Source organism: Branchiostoma belcheri, unplaced genomic scaffold, assembly GCF_001625305.1.
Source record: "Branchiostoma belcheri isolate BF01 breed outbred unplaced genomic scaffold, Haploidv18h27 scaffold82, whole genome shotgun sequence".
In the NCBI taxonomy this organism is placed as follows: Eukaryota; Metazoa; Chordata; class Leptocardii; order Amphioxiformes; family Branchiostomatidae; genus Branchiostoma; species Branchiostoma belcheri.
The window spans coordinates 703,362-721,321 of NW_017804487.1; the positions used below are offsets into that span (position 1 = coordinate 703,362).

General features: G+C 37.4%; 2 protein-coding genes across 2 annotated transcripts; one reads left to right on the forward strand and one right to left on the reverse strand.

Moving 5' to 3' along the window:
* Positions 1-309: 309 nt before the first annotated feature.
* On the reverse strand, positions 310-4,524 carry LOC109486634. Its single transcript, XM_019790492.1, has 3 exons — positions 4,283-4,524; positions 603-751; positions 310-327 (listed from the first exon to the last, which is right to left on the reverse strand). The coding sequence occupies exons 1-3, from the start codon at positions 4,470-4,472 to the stop codon at positions 310-312; spliced, it is 357 nt and encodes a 118-aa protein (XP_019646051.1). The 5' UTR covers positions 4,473-4,524.
* Positions 4,525-5,331: 807 nt separating this feature from the next.
* Positions 5,332-14,360, forward strand: LOC109486698 (glutaredoxin-3-like). The gene is made up of 13 exons (XM_019790590.1): positions 5,332-5,453; positions 6,727-6,835; positions 7,311-7,385; positions 8,379-8,498; positions 9,193-9,277; positions 9,996-10,085; positions 10,533-10,615; positions 10,862-10,923; positions 11,248-11,305; positions 12,233-12,285; positions 12,616-12,655; positions 13,285-13,377; positions 14,014-14,360. Exons 1-13 carry the CDS (start codon positions 5,392-5,394, stop codon positions 14,062-14,064), a joined length of 981 nt encoding a protein of 326 aa, XP_019646149.1. The 5' UTR covers positions 5,332-5,391; the 3' UTR covers positions 14,065-14,360.
* The last annotated feature ends 3,600 nt before the right edge of the window (positions 14,361-17,960 follow it).

Below are 17,960 nucleotides of genomic sequence, written 5' to 3' on the forward strand. Positions count from 1 at the left end.
TTATTGTTAGCTAAGCATTATAATCTGCATATTATCAATTATCACGTAAGTTCTACACATAGTAAAGATCACAATAATCCCATACGTTTTAACTTTAAATATGTAACTACCGACACAGATGAACTTTTATAAAAACCCATAATATATTTTCGAGTTCTAAAGTCTCAAACATTAATTAAGTAGTTAATCAATTAATTAATTATGAAACCTGAGCCATCAATTTGGTCATTTGCATTCAATTGTGAAGATCTTTGTCTAATTAACCTACACACACACCAAAGATCACCAATATAAAAAAAACGAGCCACGCTACTTGTAAATTTGTTCCTGACATAAAACCATATCAAATATTTAAAGACGTAAAGTGCTTCTACAGTACCTTAGAAAGCCGGTAGGGAGCTTAACACTCTAACAATTTCTTCGCATTGATGACTACCTAGATATCAATATTATTATCATCATCATGAACTTACGGGATGATATACCCAGGCAGGACAGGACAGGACACATAAATATCCATCAGAACTTCTCGGGGTATGCACGGTTCATAGACACAAATAAACACCTTCTTGACGAAAATATCAAGAAGAAATTGAACTCACGTTTGACCCCACTGGATAGCCAGGTTGTCCTGCATCGTGAGGCTGGGTTGGCTTGGTAGGTGCCGGCCGGTAGGGCTGGACTTCCAGGGGATAGACTTTCCCGAATACGTTGATTTGATGGTAGGGTCTTGACAGGACGTTTGTCGCAGCTGAACAGAAGAAAAAAATGTGTTATAACTTACATATATAATTCACACACACATACACACACACACACACATATGCACGCACGCACGCGCACGCACAAACGCACGCACACACACACAAACACACACATACACACGTACAAAAACACAGTCACACACTAACGTTACATACACACAAACACGCAAACACACACACACACTAACACACGCACACCAATACACACAGGGTCGTGTGGTGTAGCGGCAGAGTGCGCGACTCGGAACCAAGAGGTCCCGGGTTCGAGTCCTGACATGCCACCGATCTTGTGCCCTTGGGAAAGGCACTTTAAACGACTTTCCTCACTTCGCTCAGGTGAAAATGAGTATTGTCCTGTCATGTATCTGTCCTCTGTGTTGGTGGCGGCATTAATATAAGTTGAAAAAACTTGAGTGTGCCGTCACCACGTCTGGTGATTACATGTTGGAACTAGAGTTCCACGATCTCATACCTTCGCCAAATGATGTTAGCTTTTATGATTAAGAAATTATATATTAGTCCCCCTAATTATGCAAATAGGATCCTCAATTGCATGAATTATATCTGTTGATCATATTCTCCACCAAAAGACAGTCTTATCTTAACAAAGAATGCCATGATGACATTTTCTCATAAATTGTTTAATTATGTTCACCTTAACGTAACTTTAAAACACCCCAAGTATAAAATTCCAGGCAGTTACCACTATGCAATTATAATATTTTCTCATTAATTATGCAAATTAAGTCTTCATTTGCATAATCGATATCTGCCTGTGTTTCTCTCATTCTTAATAACATATGTCACAAGCTTGAACTTCCTATTATGGAATACAGCTGATATATAGAATTTCCTCATTGATTATGCAAATTACATCCATATTTGCATGATTGTAATATCATTATGTCAAGCATCACTCAAGCTACCTACATACCAAAAATCACGATGATCCATCAGTCGGTTCTTGAGGTATCCCCCTTTAAACATTTGTCCATTAACCCCCCCCCCCTGCAGTTCTAGAGCAAGCAACTAGGGGGCTCAAACTCATGTCACTTTATCCCCAGCACAAGAGCTATCTACCATCTAAATTTCGTCACCCTAGCATGTCTGGATCATGAGATATCAAAACCGGAAGTTCTGCTGCAGTACCATGACAAGCCGCCAGGTGGCCCAAAATCTAATCATTTTGAGGTCTCATCAAGACCTACCCACCTACCAAGTATCAAGACAATCCATCAAGACCTTCTCAAGTTATCGTGTTGACAGACACACACACACACACACACTCACATACACGAACGCCCCTGAAAACATAACCTTCTTGGCGAAGGTAATTTAAAAAAATACACACAGGGATCTCATCTAGAGAACATTCAATGAGTGCATATTTTTGCTACAGGAAAATGCACTTTTGCAACCTGTTATTGTTGACGGACGTAGTAAAATCAATATATATCAGGCTAGTTTGTGGAGTGAGTGATACAGTGCATGTTGAGTCCAAAGAGCAGTCGCCATAACTCGTAGCTGAAGTGTAAAACAAATATCACCTGCCGAATGGAGTTGTTTATAGTTTCGCTGCCAATACCCGCCCACTTCCGTCATGTTTCGGTGGGTGTGTATTCAGAACTGTTTAACAGTTCTTTCCCAGAAGGGCTCGAAATTCAGTTTTGAGAATAGGTGTACTGGTGCACCATATAAAATAAAATACGAATTTCAGCAAAAACTAATTATGTTTTATAAGTGTTATAACGATGATTTCATTATTTTTCCAACACTAAGATGTTAAGAATATGCTGTATACTACAAGACATTTAACATCATACGTAAACCTACGAAAATATTCGGGTGCACTGGTGCACCCACATAAAATAATTGGGTTCACAGCTCAAAATTTGGGTGCACTAAGCTGCATATGCACCCAGTATTTTAAGCCCTGCGAACAGGTGTGTGCACGACACAGCGATATTCTTCCGCGACGTTACAGTGCTCTCTAAAAACCGCGATTAAAGAGTTTCAGGAGTCCTGATTTTAGCTGTCACGTCTTCGAAATTACATTATATACTAGCATAGCCGAAAAGAGTAAAGAAGTGATGTGGCAAATAGTAATTTTGCGCTAAAGCCTAATTAACTTCCTGGTATCCTTCCGCCTGGAATGTGATCCGCCTCTTTGCCCCAGGTTGAACTTCCGTTCTTTGGGTTTGGCTGTAAATCACGCAACGTGTTATTGTGAAAATTGTAGTGTTACGATTTTCTTTGTAAATAGCGTGATTTCGTCTAACAGTTTGCTCTTTCCGACAACATGAGTCGTTTAAACTGTAGTCGATGGGGTTAATCAGCCACTTGAAAATTTATATTCTTTAAATCATTTTTGACGGTGAAATGCTTTACGTCCTAACATCTACAAAGATTTTGGAGGTTTAAGAAAAAAGTGAGACCCAAGTTGAGTTGCTCTTATGATGAAGAGGGTATGAGGGATATGCTTAATGCCACAGACAATGTCAGTCAAGTTATTTGTTTCAGAGTTACTTCGTAGACTTGACTGGATGTGCGGAAAGTTGACTAGACACCCCCCCCCCCAAAAAAAACAACAAACAAACAAACAAACAAAACTATGGTCTCCACCAGTCTGCTCCTCGGAGTTGGCTGCAGAAACTAGCAGTTTACGGATAGACTGGGCACACGCTAGCTAGCAAGCGTCAGTTAACATTCTGACCCCACTACTGTTTGTCGACCACTGAGACTGCAATCATACAACGTCAACTAGCGTTCATGCATACCACGTCAACCAAACAGTGAACAACCGTATCGGGTTCCCCTATCATGTTCTACAGTAGTCTCCACCAGACTCCTTTGCAGGCTGAATGAATACTAGTAGTAGAAATTGGCCTAAAAAGAATGTAGCTCAGCTGGCCAGGGGAGTTGGCCGGCCATATAGGGTCCAGTTTACCTGCACCGGGACTAGTTCTACATGGGTGGTTTTGAGGCGTATTAGAGCATACGTTGCACCTATTATTATAATTTGAAAGTTTATTGCAAATACATGCCCGGGGGCAAATTGCAACGTGTATGACGAAAGAAAATACAATGATATGTGAGACTACATGTACGTCAAGCATTATACTACATTCTACAATATACATGGTTCTAGTTTTCCCGGGTTTGACTTCTTCTTTTGAGGCACTGGAAGACGAAATTGCCCACTTCTTCCTCTGTGGGTTCCTATTCTTATATACATTTATTCACAAAAAATTCACAACCCACATGTGTAAAATAAGCAATTAAATGGCCGATACCAATCCCGGTGAAGAGCACACAACTCTTATAAGACATGAAGAGAATAAAACCAAGCATGAACCGTGAACTGTGAATGTGACTACAATGTATATTGTATAAGGAAGTGTCCGACCTCTTATGCCAACCAAAGTGTTATACAAATAAATTTGTAGTACTTCCGGATTCCCTTATTGTATAAGCCACAATAAACGTTTCCAAAACGGCTAAAGAAAATAAACACGTACCTTCTCCTTCCACAAACTGAATTTTCATCCGTCCAGGTTCTACCAACTCCAAGTGGTCCACGTCCCCACCCCGTGACTCCTTGGCGCTCTGAAAGTAGATTTGTAGCTTGTCTTTGAGGTTTTCCAACTCTTCTCCTTCAACATTAGGAAACCCACGGACAGAGACACTCTTACTGATGTCTTCTTCCATGTTTGTAGCCGAAGTTTCGCGACAGGTGTTGCTACCGGTCTTGCATATGTTCGGAAAGGCAGGCCCAGGTAAGAACTTTGCTTTTACCTGTATGTATAGTCAATAGAAAGTGGGCATGATGTCACCCTGGTTCCTATTGGTTGAACCTATGACCCACAGAAGGTCTTAGCCAATGGTAGCAGGTCGGGTCATTCCTGACCAATGATGTGCGCTTTGACTCTTTGAACCTTTAGTTTCGATCAGGTGACTTCACCTGAGTAAACTTGTGACGCAGCGGAAAGTCCCGGGTAGAAAAACAACAGGTGTTTTACAAATATAACTGTTTGTCGAGCAGAGCATATAGTTATATACGAGCGAGTGTTGCTATGTAGCATTTATGTAGCTTTAACGTCTACCATTTTACTTGTAAATTACACCTTTCTTTGCCCGACTGTCTGTCCATTTTCACGACACTATAATGTACGCAACAACACCTAACCACAGCAAATGGACCATTCCATTAAAAAACAAAAAAGAACACAAGAGTTACAGTGATTTGGTGCTACAGTTACTTGGAGCTTTTAAATTTCGTGGTCACAGTTATTCTTCAAATATACATGTACATGTACAGTAGCATATGGTCCAAACATACATTGTATAATGGGATGCACTCATTTCGTGGACTTTTAAATGCGCTTTGCCTAAGAATTTAACATCAATGGAAGTCTCATTATCATTTTTCAGACAGATCGTAGGCGGAGAAGAAAATGAATATATCTACTATGCCCCATTTGACAATTTTCTACCACAATACAGGTAAGTATTTCTTTAACGATTATATAGCGGAATCTGGAGTCTTGGATTGTGGAGCTACCCTCCCCTGGACGAAAATGAACGCTTCCATATTACCCACCATTCTTTGCTGACACCCCTGTACAAGATGGCCGTCGTCGAAGGAAAAAGTCTGTCCGAGTTTGACGAAATTGTCAAAAATGCCGGCAGGTGAGTAGATAGTTACCAGTGCACATATTAACTAAGTAAAGACACAAGTATTCTGTGAGAAAATTGACCCTGTGTTGCGCTTAATGTTCCCATTCAACGCGAAATGACTAAGTTAGGCTACCTAGACAGGCCTTTTCTTTTGACCATATGCTCTAATTATTCTACTTTCTAAATTTATGCGCACAGTTCTACGGGCACTCAAGATATGACATTTGGGTGTTTAAACGTATTTTTAGTCATTCAATAAAATTTGATGTGACACTTTGTTTCTATCATTAACGCACTAGTCTTTTACTCATAAAAATGTATAATAAACGCCACAATAAGGCCACAGCAAGTAAAATTATGGATGACATGCAACTGCAAGCCATACTCCAGTTTAAAAAACACACCTTGTATGATGGTAGTGGTATGCCTCACCAGTGGGTTCGTCAGTTAATGCGAGCGGGCAAAAAAATCCTACATTTTCACATTTTGAAATCATGTTATTGAATTGGCAACAAAACATTATATCACCATCTTTTCCTGTATTCTTTGAAACAGTATTACCTACATCCTTGTAAATTGTAGATAGAGATACATTTTTACAGACTAATACTTCTAAGACAAAGTTCACCCTATCTGGTACACAGTACGATACATCCCATGAATTATTATCATGTCCAACTACCATATCTGTTTACCTAGGCCAATTTCTGTACACTTTATTCCATAAGCGAGAACATATCATCAATATATGATCAAGTAGTAACTCAAATACTGTTTAGATAGTACATGTAGTTTGTAGTAAGTAAAGTTCTGTAGTTGTATTACTGCCATACATTGTACCTTGTACGATTGTTGAGCAATAAAGTTCATTCATATGTAGAACAATTGTAATAAAGAGCTTGCTGTACCATCATACATAGGCAGCTATTAATTATATTGGGTATTTGTATAATGGGACACCTTAAGCTTAGACTGTTAGCATTTGCCCTCTCTAGATTTTTCTCAGCTTGTTGACCACCATCGAAGGGAAAGAAAATTCCTTTTTTTCAATCAGGCAAAAATTAATATATGTACTAGTACTGATGTCATTCATAAAAAATAGTTACTGTTGCCTTAGTTGTTCTTTGATGCTATATGTTATGATGCTAGTACTAGTAAAATGCTATGTAGTAGTTGTGGATTACTAGCACATATAGTATGTTTACCACTACAACTTGGTGAACCATAAGAATGTTAGGTAGATTAATTCATTGCAAGCCTAACTGATAAAATTTGTTCTGCCCAGTTCCCTGGTGGTTGTACACTTCTGGGCTGACTGGGCCCAGCAGTGTGCTCAGATGAACGACGTCATGGCAGAACTGGCCAAGGAACATCTACAAGTCAAGTTTGTCAAGGTCAGTCTAGTTCATCTGGCTTTCTAGATCTGTTACTCCTTCATTTATTTACATAGACTTCCACCCTGTGTCAACTTCTATGCAAATTATAAAGGTTTATTCCTCCATCTCTCTCAGTCCCTCTCTGTCTCTCTCTTTGTATGTACACTGTGTTTAATTTGTATGTGAATTATAATCATGTGTTTGCCATGTGGTTGGTATTGTCACATCCAGTATGATTTGACATTAATTGTAAAATTAGACTGTAAATTGTAATAATCACTTATGGAAGAAGTACTTACATGTACACTGGTGCATTGTCTGGCCAGAGAAATACACTGAACTTAGCATTTTGTTGAAATGTATGGGGACTGTTTCTTCCGTCATCTGCACATGTAGCTGCTAGGACATTAAATGATAACTGGATTGCACAACCTTGTTTCCTAATTAGTAGCTAGATTATGAAAGAATTTGAAAAGTTTTTGTATGTCTCCAGGTTGAAGCAGAGGCAGTTCCTGAGATATCGGAGCGTTATGAAGTGGTCGCTGTGCCGACATTCATTTTCATCAAGGTAAGGATCAGATTCTATTATATTGCAGTTATATCACTAACAGTAATAGCAGACAGTTTCATTGTAATCATTTTCTATACTCTCATCTGCCGAACAAACATACCCCCCGGAATAAACGTACCCCCCGGACAAATCTTCAAAATCAAATAAACATACCCCCGGAATAAACGTACCCCCCGGAAAATTACCAAAATTGACGGGTAACCTGTGTCTCTTGTACTAAAATGCACCCTTACTGATATATGCACAAATATTTAACTGTTATTTGCAATTAGGAATTTAAATAGACAAAAAAAAAGAGCATTTAATATTTTGTATTTTGATAAGCACCACCCATGACAATAGAACATTCAGACGAATTTATGCACGCGGTGATTGCAAAAACTGGCCCGAAAATGACAAGTTTCTCGCTACAATATGCGTTTATAAACGTCTTCACGTCGATGATTTGTCAATTTTTTTCACACGAAGTTGAAAAAAATTACTGGTTTTCAAAAAATTAATAAACGTACTGTGCAAAATAAGAACGTACTGGGTGGATGTTTGGGCCCCAAAAAATAAACGTACCCGTATGTTTATTTGGCAGATGAGAGTATATATCTGGGCTGTGATAACGCTCGATAAGGGCAATTTTTATATTGTGATAACTAGCCGTCACACTGTGTTTTCAAACAGTTATCATATACTGGCTTCTAAAAGTTACACTTCTTTGTTTAGATCAAGGACCAAATTTTCCCAATATTTGGGACATTTTGCATTGAAATGTGTCATTTCTCGGGTAGCTAGGTACATTGTATAACAAAAAGAATAGTACAGTATACAACATGTATTCTGAATCACACTTATTCTCAGTCCTCCTGGCCACAGTCAGGCTGGGACCTTTGGTGATATGGAATAATATACACCATGTAGTATTCTTTATTAACAAAAACAGCTTATGATTTGCTAATCTTTATGAACTTGTGATGACCATGGCTGATGTCCACATTTCAGAACCAACAGAAGATAGACAGGTTGGACGGTGCCCACGCTCCAGAACTGACTAAGAAGGTCCAGACTCTGGCCTCAGCAGCTGTCTTTCCATCAACTACAGCAGCTGCAGCTCCTAAAGAGGTCAGTATAAATTTCCATTGTTTTCTTCTCTTATAACTTACTTAGGCCACACCAATTTAATTTGTTGCTTCTCGGATCGCCCTGTCCATTTTTTTTTATTTGCCAAAAAAAAAAGTGTTCCAAATTAACTCCAAAATGCTCAATGAAAGACATATTTTGGCCCCAACTGTTGAAAAAAAGTCCTTTTCTTCCTAGTTCTTAGTTTTCCAATGTAACAATTCAATTTTGATTCATTAAAAGTTCAAAATCTATTGTTTTATTTATAAACCAGGCTGGTATGTTCACTTCATGGATCATATTGAACATTTCTGGCTATCATGGGGTGCCTGTTTTTTAAATTTTTTTTCCCCCTGTCGCTCCTGATTTTTTCTGAAAAAATCTGAGAAACAACAAATTAAATTGGTGTGGCCTTTGCATACACCATAAGTTCAGGCTTGATTCTACAATATCTTGCATCTGTGAACAATTTTATCAGGTTTGTGAACGATTCAAAAGCAAAGTTCTTTATTCACTGTACCACTGACACTTTGATGACTGTCTAACTAACTTGTGTTAAATTTTTTATCAGGGCAATGGTGACTGATTCACTATGCACTGTCAGTCCCTACCCTAATGTGAAGGATAGTACATGTACATGTACATTATACTAATGCATACGGAGCAAAGAGTTCCATCTGTTATATTTGTTTTCCAGGACCTGAACACCAGGTTGAAGAAGCTGGTGAACTCAGCTCCTGTCATGCTGTTTATGAAAGGAACACCTGAAGCTCCCCGCTGTGGTGAGTCCCTGTCTACATCTATACTTTTACTTAGTCTAGTAACTAACTACATTTTTTGTACATGTCAGTAGATTTCATAGCAAATTTTAGCACTTATATTTAGAACAATAATTTTTCTTTTCATAACTTCTAGTGCATATTTGTTCCCAACATAATCTTGACATCTATAATGGAAGATTGCATGGAAACTATCAGCTATAATATAAAATTATTAGAAGAAAACATTAACAGATAGAATCACATTACTATAGTACAGAGTAGAAAGCTTGTCCATGGTACTGAAAAGTCAATTCCAGTTATTGGGAAAATCACGAATCTTCTGCCAATGTTTAAATGTCTTTTGTATTTATCTAAGTAACTTAAAAGTCTGATTGACTTTTAGGTTTATGTCTACATAGCCTGACTCTAGATACAAAAGACCTGCCCTAATTTTATTATTTTACAGTCCTTTGCACATACCCTTTGACAAATGCTAGAAGAATCAAGTCAATAGACATTCGATTCAGTTACTTGTAAAACACAAAAGCAATTAGAAGAATTAATTACAGAACATATGTCAAACCTGGACATGACATATCCACTATTGCATCTCTCTAATGTCTGGATATACATGTGGATTGCCTGATGAAGAAAAGGTTGTTTTGTTCTGTCTGTTGGCATGGATATGGCATGTTTGTTTGTTTGCTTGTTTGTTTAAATGTGTCATTGTTTGTTACAGGTTTCAGCCGTAAGATGATTGACCTTCTGAGTGGACAGAAAGTCAGGTTTAGTTACTTCAACATACTGGCTGACGAGGAAGTCAGGCAAGGTATGGGACATCATCTGTAACTACATTTAGTAATTCAGCCCCTGAAATACTCCGTGCGCACATATTGTACATGTATACACACTTTAGTGTGCACAGGTAAAATTGGAGCTGTGCAGGTATTTCTGATGTCTACCTGCACCTAACCTGCACTGGTCCATGTACTGGGTATATGCAGGTTAGTGCAGGTAAAATTGGAGCTGTGCAGGTATTTCTGGTGTCTACCTGTACCTAACCTGCACTGGTCCATGTACTGGGTATATGCAGGTTAGTGCAGGTAAAATTGGAGCTGTGCAGGTATTTCTGGTGTCTACCTGTACCTAACCTGTACTGGTCCATGTACTGGGTATATGCAGGTAAGCTCAGGTGAAATTGCAGGTAAATGGTCGAAGTTAAAGCTGTATCATTTCAGAGCAATACTACATGTTTGTGCATATGTTTTTGTTATAGGACTGAAAACCTTCTCCAATTGGCCCACTTACCCTCAGCTGTATGCGAACGGAGAACTTCTTGGTGGTCTAGACATTATAAAGGTATTGTCATCAAAGCATGCTTTACTGTTTGTGCCTGTATGTGATGTTGATTTTCATTTTTAATCAACCACATAAGATAAACCAACCCTATTCAGGTGCATAAGTTCCATTCAGGAAGTAAAGTTAGAAAATAGGATGTGTTAGGTTTGTGTTAAAAGTTGGAAACGCAGTTGCAGGGCTTGAAATACTGGCTGCATGTGCACCTTATTAGACTAAGTTTACATTGTAATTTTATTTCATCCATAGGAAATGGCTGAGAGTGGAGACCTAGCTTCAGCCTTACCTCAAACAGAGACACTGGAGGACAGGTACTAGGTTTTTTAACCCTTGTTCTGCTGGCACTTTTTACACAATATTTTCAAATAATTTGGTATCTTAATCAGGTCATAGACCCTTGACTTTTTTTGCCCTGCGGTGGAGTAGTTATTTCCGGATTCGTTGCATTTAGCTGTCTTGTAATGCGTTGCACAAGAAATACCTCCAATTTGTACATAACCTGGGTGCTATATTGATAGTACTGTCTGTGCAACCCATATGTACATCATGGACTCTGCAGGACAAGACTTTTAATATTTGCTTACCATTATTATGATTTTCTTTAATTATTAAAGCTTCTTCTTTTTTATCGACAGGCTGAAGTCCCTAATCAACAAAGGACAGGTCACTCTTTTTATGAAGGGAAATCGGCAGGTAAGACACTGATAGTTGTACAATGTAGATACTGACATGTTACAATCAACATAGAATCACGACGTGTTATAATTGACTTACTTACTTTATAATTATGTGTTGTAATTGAGTGGCAGAATATTCACCTTTTTCACCAGATTCTAAGAATTTCAACGTGCAAAATACCTGGTTGACCAGTTGCCCTGGGCAACCAAATTTTACTTGGGGCATCCTATTTTTGAACCTAGGTAGCCCAATGTGCTACCTGGATTTTAAGAATGCCCCTGTTATAAATATTGTCAAAGGCTTATGTAATATATGTAACATTACTTAATTTGAGGAAAGTAGTATCTTATAGGTGTGGCAACCTAAAATTCTGATGGGCAACCTAATTTTTGCTGTAGGTTGCTCTCTGGGCAACCTGGTTCAAAAAAGTGTTTGTACACTGGAGATTCTTCCTGTGTAAGGGCCTTCAGAGCTATCTAGGTCTCCTAAGGCTTGGAAAAAAATGTTGTGTTTTCCTGACCGACCCTAGAAAAATCTGCTGACAGACCCTAGCCTTTTTTTGTCTGTGGACCCCTGCAAGGGACACAAATTTTTCGAGCTGATCGACCTTTTCCAGCTCCATGATCTAATACCTGAGTGGTGAAATGTTGTACAATAAGTTATCGAAGAATGACATTGAAAATTTTAATATAAGTGTTGTCATGAAAGTTGTACAAGTTGGATCACTAGAGATTGCTAAAGTCTATAAAGAAAAAAAAAGAGAATCCCTACCTACTGACCCTAATTTTTTTTCAGGACTGAAACAGGATACATATTTTTTTTGCTAGGCCTTATCTGCCTTTGATTGTTTTTTGGTTGAAGCCAGAAGACATAAATGACAGTAAAAATCCTGAGTTTGAAAGATTTTTTTATAATAGTGATTATGTGATTGCTTATATATAGGAACCAAGATGTGGCTTCAGCAAACAGATCATAGGTATTCTCAATGACACTAGGTAAGTATTGTTGTCATTGCAGTGATGTGAAATTGAAATAAGTCTCTACACTGTAGATTGACAATAGATTTAGACATATAGATATTATGTATGGTACAAACTTGCCAGTAGAAGACTACAGTTAAAAATTACAGTTGAAGTATTTAATCATTTGAATTTGAAACAACTACAAGCATCTCAAAATAGTTTTATGATCTTCCTTTACCAATGTATTCTGTTGTGGTTGAATATTTCAAGAGACATTTTAGAACATCAAGATAATGTATAATGTCATGTATACTTGATAGACTTTAGATACTTGATTTACATTTGACCATGTATTGTTTTCAGTGTGCAGTATGAGACTTTTGACATCTTGCAAGATGAAGAGGCAAGTACTTAGTATTCTAATAAACAGAAGCTTTTCTGAAAAGAAATTTCAGGCTACATGTGTAAACATTGGCCAGTTTCTGTGTTGCATACTTAAGTACAATACATCTATCATTGCTGAGTGGACCATAAGTGACAATTTTACTCTACATATCATACCTGGGTGGCGATTTTGTTCAACGAGTGTTCGGCCTGTGTTACTACTAACTGTATAACAATAAGTTGTTTTTTTTAAATCTAACATGTTGTCACAAGACGTGGTGATGGCACACTCAAGTTTTTTCAACTGACATTAATGCCGCCACCAACACAGGGGACAATACAATACTCATTTTTTTGCAGTTACCTGATCTAAGTGAGGAAAGTCGTGTAAAGTGCCTTTCCCATAAGGGCACATGATTGTCAGGACTCGAACCCAGAACCTCTTGGTTCCGAGTCGAGCACTCTGCTGCTACGACACACGATCCCACAATGATGTTCTTAGTAAACAGTTATCGCGTACACAGGTTTCCAAATTTTCCATAATTCAAACGTGTTTTGTGTGCACTGCCTATGAATACACAGAGTTACATGTACATTTAACATTGTCAAAAATTTGAAGATAACCAAAAAAATATTCCACATTTCTAGGTTCGCCAGGGATTGAAGAAGTTCTCCAACTGGCCAACCTACCCACAGCTGTATGTAAAAGGAGAGCTGATTGGTGGACTGGATATTGTGAAGGTGAGGTTCTGCAAAGTGTACCAATGACATGTCGCATGACAAAATGTTTGCTCTCAACTTTATATTGTCAATGATACATTCAATGTTTTACATTAAAAAATGTGCCTATTTAATAAAGCCTTTAATGCCTGTGCTGAGGTCTAGTTTCTGTACTTTGATATATGTGATGTATACATACAAATGTATAATCTTATACCTATAAGGATCAATTCTTTAAGGCATCCACCAAAAAAAAAAATAAATTCCTAAATGAGGAAATCTTTCTGATATACATGTACACATTTATAGCCATTTCTAAGCACATTTTTGTCATTTTTTACTTACGTTTTGTACTAGAACTTGAAATAACCCCAAAACAAGCTATGTGAGGCATCTCATTTATTTTTTTGAGTACCACCCATAAATAGCTAGAACCAGCCTATAATATAAAACAAGCGACAGTTTTCCATCAGCAACATTGCATTTTTTTTATCTCACATATATCAATTATGTTTTAGGATAGGAATTATTCAACTTACTATCTTAAAACATTGACCCCCAAAATTTGACTTTAAAAATCCTGTTTTGCCACCCAGAAATTGCAGTGGATGTCTTTAAAAAGAAATGGTACAATTTGCTTTTTAATTTTTATTTCAGGAACTGAAGGAGTCAGGTGAACTGGAGTCCATACTGCAGAATGGACAATGACATCCCGGCAACATGTAGTAGGAAGTAAAAGTACAGAAGACACACGGACATGACAACTATGTAGTTTAGAGTTAAAACTTTAGGCCACGCCAAGTAAATTTTATGGATGACGTCCTTTGGAGACCCTAAATCTAATGCAAGAGGGCGAAAAAAAAAACAAGAAGGGCCCTAAAAGCAAGATGCCTAGATTAGAAATATACTAAGAGACAACAAATGTTAGGACACAAATTGAATGAAGTGACACAGTGTAACAAGCAAGAAGTCTTTTATTCATCATCAAAACAGCAATAAATCAGGTGGAACAGTGGACAGTGAAAAATTTTCTGTTATTGACAGGATGGTCCTGTCAATAGTGCAAATTTTCTGTTATTAATAGTGCAAATTTTCTGTTATTGACAGGATGGTCCTGTTATAGACACTTTCTTCACGTTACGGGTTTCACGTCAATCTGACGATTTGCGGCACTGTCGTGACTATTTGGTCATATTTACAGGAAGCGAAATTTCTTGTTTTTTTTTGTAGGAAGAGGCCAAAATCAATGCGCGCGCGGACGTCATCCATTAAATTTACTTGGTGTGGCCTTGGTTGGTGTGATCCAACACAAAAAATTCTCTCACCTACATGTAGAGCTTTCGACCAGCCACTCTGGTCTTCCTCAGTAGACTGACCCAGTGAGGCTTGTCACATGGCTTCTTTGAAGTGTGATGTCAACACTGGGTCAACGGTATCTGGTAGACGATGTCGGCCCCCATGTGTTGACATCACACTTCAAAGAAGCCACGTGACAAGCCTCACTGGGTCATTCTACCGAGGAAGACCATAGTGACTGGTCGAAAGCTCTAGGCGAGAGAACATTTTGTGTTGGATCTAAAGTTTTAATTCTAAACATGTATCTACCAACACAGATGAACTTTCATGCTGACATGACGACTACAGTGTAGAAGTAGAGATGTACATATTAGTGCATAATGCTCCATTTTCAGCACAGCTTGTCTGCTACATTGTGTATACCAATTTGATTTGTTGGATGTCAGATTTTTGTAGGAAATGAATGAAGTGGGCATGCTAAAACAAGATAGGCCAAAGCATAATGTGATAGCCTTAAATTCTACCACATGAGCCACACAGTTAACATTGTACTATAGTTATCAGTGAATTTTGAACTGTATTTAATGAATGGAAAAACCTTAACAACTAGGAAGACAAAAACTTTGAAGATCTTTAATTGGTTATTGCTAAAATAAGAAAACCTGAATTGTACATGCCATCTATATGTTTGTTATAATTGCATATCAAAAAAAAAAATTGGCAAATCTGAGAACCAAGAAATTGAATTGGTATGGCCTTAGCTTGCATGTATTGTTGTAATTCCCCCAAATTGCACTAGTCTTGTTCCTAATTGATATTTCTGTAGAGCTTTAAAAGTACACATACTTGCTTGTCAATATGTACAACATAACATCTAAGTTAAGGGCTTGAAAGTGTATTTGACTGTTCTTGCGGCAAATGCATAAAGGGCTACTTTAAATTTGTAGAAGATCTCTTGTAAGCAGAAAGTTTACATTTAAGACTACTAGTATTATGTTGTCAACGTGCACAGGAGGCCTAAAGAGAATTTAGACTCTTTTTGTATCTTTTGTTGAAAATTTCAGGACACAGTGTTAATACTATAGTACTTAGGCCACAGCAATTTTTATTTGTTGGTTCTCGGATTCGCCTCTTTATTTTTTTCTGATTTACAAAAAAAAAAAGATTTTGGTTCTGGATCAACTAAAAATGGACATATTTTACCCTCAACAGTCAAGGAAAGGCCTTTTCTTCCTTAGTTTTTACAGTTTTTCCATCTAACAATGCAATGGTTTGATTAAAAGTTCAAACTTCATTGTTTAAATTTTGTGTTGACTTCATGGCTCCCATCGTGGCATTTGCGGCTATAATGGGATGCCTAGGCCTGTTTTTATTTTTTTCGCCCTGTCGCTTCATATTTTTTCTGAAAAAATCCGAGAACCAACAAATTAAATTGGTGTGGCCTTAGGTTGGCATGTAAAGAGGATATATCAGATTCTTTAAGAATGCTATAAATGGTTTGTTTGCAACAGTTAAACTGTGCATGAGCATGTTCGGCTCAAGATCTGTGTATGGGAATAAAGGTACTTGTGTTTAATCCTGCTCATACATGTATTTAAACCAGTTTGAAACTACAGTGAGTGCTCCTGACCATACATTATAATGGTATTCATAACCTTATTCCTACATGTTGTATGTACTATGAAATAATGACATACAGAACTGATGATTCAATGGAGAATACGACGCTTTTGACATGTTCAATCAACTTCAGACTGAGTAGACTTTTGGCTTCTTAGTGTTGCTTCCATGCAGTAGTCCTATTTGTTAAAATATATAGCTTTTATAAAGCAGTGCTGTACGGTTTGCACAATAATGCCTATTTTGACCCTGACATATACATGTACTAGGGAAAACAGACATGATTAAAAACAGACATGTTCAAAGATGTGGTTTCTCTTTTATTTCCACTAGTGTGTCTGATGCAAAATGTGCCTGATTTAACTTAGCTACAGTAACTGTACTCCCAAATTATTTGTAGCCTTATACTTTCAAGTCTTGTGGCTCCTGTTTTGATTTCTTTTTCTTTATCTGCTCATGTCTTTATCTTCTGATTATGATTTAGGAGAATTATTAACATCACTGCAATTACAAAGATACTGCACACTTCATTTCAAAACCAGATGCTAGAATGGCTCTTTTGCCTACTATTATAATAGTACATGTACCTTACAGTGAATTTTTCATGAAGAAAAAACAAGAAACTGGAGATTTCAGGAAGTATTTTTGGTTTTCATGACTTAAAGTGTACAGACCTTTGACAGAACTGTTTTGTGGATGTACGATGTAATCGAACTGTGTATGCTGTTCGTAATACTAATTTGGTTGGACAGTTAGTAGAAAATTCTTCAATCAGTGACTGTTTTGTAAGGTAATCATGTACATGTACCTCCAAATTTTTGGTGTCAACTGTACACCTTGATCACGAAGGTACGTGATTTACCTTACAAAAATACAGTCACTAATTGAAGAATTTTTTATGTGACTGATGAACCTCTTAAACTATTATGGTTGGGTTTTGAAACACTTCTTGAATTCCTCCATATACATGTACTGCTCAATTACTGCCACTACTGGGTCCCCCACATCAGGTGTTTCACATCCCTATAAATAAACTATCAAAATCACTTCCCATGCAACTGAAGATATGAGAAAGGAATAGACACAAACCAACGACTCAGCCACCCAAAATAATATTTCTGTAACCACAAACTAGTTAATAGAGTGTACATCGTTATTCTTTTATGTTTACTGCCCATAAAGGGTGCCGAATATTTATAGTATCCAGATACAACAAAATTCCAAACACTTCTTAGGGCACACCAATTTAATTTCTTGGTTAACGGATTCTTTCACTTCATTTTTTTTTTTTGCAAAAAAAAAAAATCAGAATCAACTGCAAAATGCTCATATCTTGCTCTGAACAGTTGAAAACAGTCTTATTCTTCCTAGTTGTTACAGTTATTACATCTTTCAATGCAGTGGTATCATTAAAAGTTCAAAATTCATTGTTTAAATTTTGAACCTGCCTAGTGTGTTGACTTCATGGCTCCTATCGTACCATTTTGGGCCATAATAGCATGCCTTGGCCTGTTTTATTTTATTTTTTTTCACCCGCCCACTTCATTATTTTTCTAAAAAATCTGTTAAGGCCACACCAATTTAATTTGTTGGTTCTCGGATTTTTTCAGAAAAAATATGAAGCGACAGGGCGAAAAAAATAAAAATAAAAACAGGTCTAGGCATCCTATTATAGGCTTAAATGCTAC

What these genes read in the sequence shown, in the direction of transcription:
- LOC109486634 (XM_019790492.1), bottom strand. Translation starts at nt 4,472, where the DNA reads ATGGAAGAAGACATCAGTAAGAGTGTCTCTGTCCGTGGGTTTCCTAAT. An exon ending in TCAGTTTGTGGAAGGAGAAG is followed by an intron (nt 752 to 4,282) that starts GTACGTGTTTAT and finishes TCTTCTGTTCAG; the next exon opens with CTGCGACAAACGTCCTGTCA.
- LOC109486698 (XM_019790590.1), top strand. Translation starts at nt 5,392, where the DNA reads ATGGCCGTCGTCGAAGGAAAAAGTCTGTCCGAGTTTGACGAAATTGTC. An exon ending in TGACGAGGAAGTCAGGCAAG is followed by an intron (nt 10,086 to 10,532) that starts GTATGGGACATC and finishes TTTTTGTTATAG; the next exon opens with GACTGAAAACCTTCTCCAAT. An exon ending in GGTATTCTCAATGACACTAG is followed by an intron (nt 12,286 to 12,615) that starts GTAAGTATTGTT and finishes TATTGTTTTCAG; the next exon opens with TGTGCAGTATGAGACTTTTG.